At 62.1% G+C, this 5,648-nt stretch overlaps 2 protein-coding genes across 2 annotated transcripts in view; one reads left to right on the top strand and one right to left on the bottom strand.

Moving 5' to 3' along the window:
• Positions 1 to 5,084, top strand: part of ZNF142 (zinc finger protein 142) — a 9,845-nt gene extending 4,761 nt beyond the window's left edge. Inside the window, 3 exon segments of the mRNA XM_009324860.1 lie at positions 1 to 3,014; positions 3,971 to 4,076; positions 4,470 to 5,084. The exon segment at positions 1 to 3,014 is cut by the window's left edge and continues 227 nt beyond it. Of these exon segments, the coding sequence (XP_009323135.1) occupies positions 1 to 3,014; positions 3,971 to 4,076; positions 4,470 to 4,969 (3,620 nt within the window). The 3' untranslated portion in view covers positions 4,970 to 5,084.
• Positions 5,085 to 5,090: 6 nt separating this feature from the next.
• The window catches only part of PLCD4 (phospholipase C, delta 4), a 7,341-nt gene continuing 6,783 nt past the window's right edge, over positions 5,091 to 5,648 (bottom strand). The window contains exon 14 of the mRNA XM_009324859.1: positions 5,091 to 5,155. Coding sequence (XP_009323134.1) covers positions 5,091 to 5,155 — 65 coding nt within the window. The remainder of the gene's footprint in view (positions 5,156 to 5,648) is intronic.

Below are 5,648 nucleotides of genomic sequence, written 5' to 3'. Positions count from 1 at the left end.
TGCTGAACCACGAGAACTGCAAGCACACCAAGCAGAAGGAGTTTCGCTGTGCCCTCTGCTCCTACTGCACCTTCAGCAACACCAGCCTCTTCTTCCATAAGCGCAAGATTCACGGCTACGTCCCTGGTGACAAGGACTGGCTGGAAAACTATGCCAGCAAGGAGCTGGAGATCAGCTCATCTGAGGCGCTCTTCAGCTACGAGCTCAGCGGAGCCCTGCGTGGGGATGCCAGCTCCCCCCTCGCCAGCAAGGAGCAGTGGGCAAAGGCGAAGCCGTCCCAGCTGGAGTCCCAAGGGGAAGAGGGCTACCAGCAAGCATTCGTGGTGCCTCTCCTTGGGCAGGGTGCCGCTCCGCCGGAGAACGGTGGCGAGGCGGAGGGAGGAGGTGTGGGCGAGGGGGAGCAGAGCTGTCCCACTGCTAGCGATGCCCTGGGAGATGACTGCATGCAAGGAGATGCTGCCACAGGCTCGAATGAGCTCGCCGCTTCTGGGGACATGGCAGAGAGCTGCACGTTGCACTTGGAGGCGCTGAACGTCTCGTCTGACCCCCTCCTGGAGCATTTGACTGGAGAAGCCTGTGTGGCGCAGCCAGAGAGCGTGGAAATGCTGTCCTGCAAGGAGCCTCCCACAGCCTACGAGATGCTGGGCTCCCAGGATGACCTGGGCTTGGAGGACAATGACAATACGCTCGAAGACATCCCGGACTTTGAGGAAGAGGAGGCAAATGTACAGGAGGACGAGGCGGTGAGGCTGGAGGACAGGGTAGCAGCAGGAGACAGCCAGGGAAAAGGCTCCCTAAGGCAAGCCATGGGCCATCTTGAGGGGTCGTGCTCGGACCATCACAAGCTGGTGGCAGACACCGAGATGAGAGAGACCAGCCAAGCTGAGCTGCCAGAGGCCTGGCTCAGCGTGCTGAAGACAGCCGAGCAGAGCCACCCGCCTGTCCCAGAGGACATGCCCACCTCCGATGACGATGCCAGAGGTGGCTCGGAGTCAGTGCTGAAGGCACTGCGGAAGCAGGACAAGGAGCAGGCAGAGACGCTGGTGCTGGAAGGCAGGGTGCAGATGCTGGTGGTGCAGTCAGAGAGCCAGATCTTTAAGTGCGAGAAGTGCTCGTACGTCACGCGGAAGGAGAAGTCCATGTCCCTGCACTCCAAGGCCAGCTGCCAGAGCCGCCGGGCCCCACTTGTGTGCCGCGAGTGCGGCGCCAGCTTTAAGCAGCAAAGGGGGCTCAACACCCATCTCCTCAAGAAGTGCCCGGTCCTCCTGAAGAGGAACAAGATCCTCAAACCAGCTGGTCAGGAGCCACCTGGGTTGTGCCAACCTGCTGACCAGCCTGGTGATAACGGTACGGAAACAGTGGAGAGCGAGAGGGGAGGCTTGGAGGAATCTGGACATACCGAGAGCCCCTGGGAAGCTGAACTGCTGCCTGATAAAACGCAGGCAGCAGACAGTCCTTCGGCTGGGGAACAGGCCTTGGGCTGTCCTGCCTCTGAGAAATCCCTGCCGGGTGACAGCACAGAGGTGGTGGAAGAGCCTCCCCAGCAAGGGGATGGGGCTGAGCCAGGTGGAGCTGCTTGTTCCTGCCAGCCTGGGAAACCCTCGGAGAAATACCGGCTGGAGGGAGGGAAGCTGCACTGCAATGCCTGCTCCTTCGTGTGCTCCCGTGTCTCCACCATCAACTCCCACGTGGAGGATGGGTGCCGGAGCCTGGAGCAGTTCTGGTGCTCCCTGTGCCCTGAGGTCTTCCGCTCCCGGCGGGCTCTCAAGAGTCACTGTGCTGAGAAGCACATAGTGCATCCTGAGGAGGATGGACCCCAAAGCACCGAGCTCCCCAAAGGGGACCCGGCCAGCGTTGATACGGGCCAGCCCGGTGAGCCTCCCCTAGACACAGCGCCCCCAAAATCCACCCTGCCCAAGAGAAGGCGTTTCTCCTGCCCCACCTGCCCCTTCACCTGCCACCAGGAACGGGCCATGAAGACACACAAGAAGAGGGGCTGCGTGGCGCTGGGCGAGTTTCGCTGTGCCTCCTGCCCCTTCACCTCCAAGGCGGCCAAAGCCCTGCGGCTGCATCGCAAGCTGCACCGCAAGCACTACAGCAAGCGGCCGCAGCTGCAGTGCCGCCAGTGCGAGTTCACCTGCAAGCAGGCCCGCTGCCTGCGGCAGCACATCCGCATCAAGCACGAGGGGGTGAAGCCGCACAAGTGCCACTACTGCGAGTTCAGCACCACGCGGCGCTACCGCCTGGAGGCCCACCAGTCCCTGCACACCGGCGTGGGGCGCATCGCCTGCGGCATCTGCAGCCAGACCTTCGGCACCAACTCCAAGCTGCGCATCCACCGCCTGCGGGTGCACGAGAAGACGCCCACCCACTTCTGCCCGCTCTGCGACTACAGCAGCTACCTGCAGAACGACATCACCCGCCACGTCAACAGCTGCCACCGTGGCGAGCTCAACTTTGGCTGCTCCCGCTGCGAGGCTCGCTTCAGCTCCGAGACGGCCCTGAAGCAGCATGTCCTGCGGCGGCACGAGGAGAAGGTGTCCTATGGCTGCCCACGCTGCGGCTTCGTGTGCCACAGCGAGGCCACGCTCAAGTGCCATGTGCAGACGCAGCACCCACACCTGCAGTGCAGCACCTGCAAGGAGACCTTCCCCACCCGGGAGGCACTGGAGGAGCACAAGACGCAGCATTTCAGCCACCGCTGTGAGCTGTGCAGCTTTGCAGCCAAGGAGCGGCAGCAGCTGGTGCGGCATTACGTGGAGAGCCACGAGCCAGCTGCCCCCCAGGACAAACCCCTGCGGTGCCCCTTCTGCGACTTCGCCTGCCGCCACCAGCTCGTCTTTGACCAGCACATGAAGGGCCATGGGGGCACCCGCGTGTACAAGTGCTCGGACTGCGAGTACACCACCAAGAACAGGCAAAAGATCACGTGGCACATCCGCATCCACACCGGCGAGAAGCCCTACAAGTGCCACCTCTGTAAATACGCCTGCGCCGACCCCTCGCGTCTCAAGGTGAGAGCCCTGCTTGGGAATGGGGGATATAACCTACTGCATCTACATGGGTTGGGGGGGATCCAGACACGGGGATTTGGGGAAGAAGAAGAAACTCCCAAGGGGAAGTTTTGTCCTCGCCTCTTCTCTGTGGCTCCTACAGAAATAGGCGAGCAGGTAAAACTCGTGTGGGTACAGTATGTTTCTGTCCTAAACCCTGCTCCCTGCTGTTGCAGGTTAAGGGGAAGAGGGATTTGTAGCAAAGTAACAAGGTGGGCAGCTGTCCAGGTTCACTCTTCTTCCCGCTGACATCTCTAGCGTCCTCTGGGTGCAGCTGGCCATGCCCCCATCATGGGGCACCCTTGCACCACTCGAAGCCAAGTTTGGCTGCCTGCCGGCGAGCAGCGTGCCCTGTGGCACCAGATAGACACGGTGCAGGGAAAGCTCAGCTTCCCTGCAAGCAGAGCCGGACCCTGCCCTCATTTCTGTAGGTGATTAACATCCTCATGCATGGTAAAGGGCCTTTCCTAGAACAGGAGGGCCAGGCGTGGGGTAATGGAGGGGAAAATGGTCTGGTTTTGCTAAAAGAAATATTGACGTTTTTAATGGCCAGGCTGAGCGGGAGCCCTCTGGGGCTGCCTGGGCGAGGCTGCGCAACTTGCTTAGCTCAGGGCTAGCTCTGTTGGGCTGGGGTTTAACCTGGACTTTGCCCTGAATACCAAACTGTGGAGAAAAGCCTGTGCCCCTCCACAGGCTGGGACAGAGCAAGCTCAGCAGTATGGGGGTCTCATCCTGACCCTGCTGTGGATCCCCCCCTGCCCATAGTCTGCCAGGCAAGCAGACAGTCCTCATTGCCACACGTGGTTTGAGATGTCAGAGCTGTCTTTGAGCCCCTCGCTGGCACCCCAGAGCCCTGCACATTCCCAGGGCAGGTGGCATGGCCTCATCCTGACCCTGCCCTCTTGCCCTGTGCCTAGTACCACATGCGGATCCACAAGGAGGAGCGGAAATACCTCTGCCCTGACTGCGGCTACAAGTGCAAGTGGGTGAATCAGCTCAAGTACCACATGACAAAGCATACGGGTGAGTGCTGCCTGCCAGGGGACGGGCTGTGGGGCACCAGGGAGGGCTTTGGGGCTGCGCGGACCCCAGCTCCGTGTTTCCTTTGCTACCAGTGGCCCAGCTGGAGGCGGGGGAGGACCCCTAGCAGTTGGGGGGCAGCACGTTCTTGTGTGCTGGTGGGTTGGGGACAGTGCCCCAGGGTGGGAGGGAAGGCGGGGCGGTACGGACCCCAGGGGCCAAGGCATGGTGCCTTGGAAATTTGGGGTTTTGAGGTGCCTGCTGGTAGGCTGCACCTTCCCAGCGCCGAGGATGGTGTGTATGGGGGTTCCTGGGGACCAATGCCATTATGGGGACGGGGAGACCCGCAGGAGGGGGCACCGTACCGCCATCCCAGCCCCTTCCCCATCGCTGTAGGCCTGAAGCCATACCGCTGCGACGAGTGCGAGTACCGCACCAACCGGGCGGACGCCCTGCGGGTGCACAAGGAGACGCGGCACCGGGAAGCCCGCTCCTTCATCTGCGAGCAGTGCGGCAAGGCCTTCAAGACCCTCCTCCTCCTCAAGACCCACCTGAAGAAGCACAGCGAGGAGAAGCCCTACGTCTGCAACGCCTGCGGGCGGGCTTTCCGCTGGGCTGCGGGCCTGCGCCACCATTACCTGACCCACACCAACGAGCACCCCTTCTTCTGCCGCTACTGCCCCTACAAGGCCAAGCAGAAGTTCCAGGTCATCAAACACATCCAGCGGCATCACCCCGAGCGCGGGGCTGGCGTTCCCAGCCAGGGGGTGGGCAAGGACCCCAGCACGCCCACTGTCCACCTCCATGCTGTGCAGAGGGAGAGGCAAGCTGAGGGGCCCCCCGGGACGGAGCAGGAAGGAGGGTGCCCCGCGGAGAAGAACAGCGCTTCGCAGTGAGGCCAAATCCTGACTGCTTTAAGGCCCCGGTGGCACAGGCCTGCTGCAGAGATGTATGTGTGTGTGTATAGGCATATATGTATATGGGATGTAAAATATGCGGCTGTATAAAAGGAATCTCTCAGCTCCTTTTAATCCTTTTTCTCTGGGCCGTTTGGAGCTCTGTGCGAGCCGTGGGGCAGGTGCCTGCAGGGAGAGAGTGCGACCAGAAGCCCAGCTCCTCGTCTCTGTCCCCAGCGCCACTGCACCCAGACCCGAGCCTGCCTGTCACCGAACAATTTATTAAGTTGCTTACAGAGAAAGGACGCGGCAAGGGTTAATAACGGGCACCGGCCAGGAGCACCCCTGGGGGCTGTAGGATCCGGGGGCTGTGATGGGGCTCTGCAGGGTTGGGGGCAGTGAGGACCGACTGCTCTCCCAGCTCTGCTCAGCCCTGGGGTTTGCTCGGCTCCAGCCTTGCTCCCCTGGGGCGGGGGGACCAGCCCCTGCAGCAGAGCCGGGGCGCTGTGCACCATCTCTCTGCCCGTGGGCCAGGGAGGGCTGCATGTGGGGGCAGCAGGGGGCTGCACCAGTGCAGACCCCACACTCATGCGTGGGAGGCAGCGTCCCAAACCTGGGAAGGGGAGGTCAGTGCCTTTTCCCAGCCCCTGGAGGCCGCTGCAAATGGGGGCACAGCAGC

Source organism: Pygoscelis adeliae, unplaced genomic scaffold (genome assembly GCF_000699105.1).
Source record: "Pygoscelis adeliae isolate BGI_AS28 unplaced genomic scaffold, ASM69910v1 Scaffold346, whole genome shotgun sequence".
NCBI lineage: Eukaryota > Metazoa > Chordata > Aves > Sphenisciformes > Spheniscidae > Pygoscelis > Pygoscelis adeliae.
This window is presented reverse-complemented; position numbering and strand designations above follow the sequence as displayed.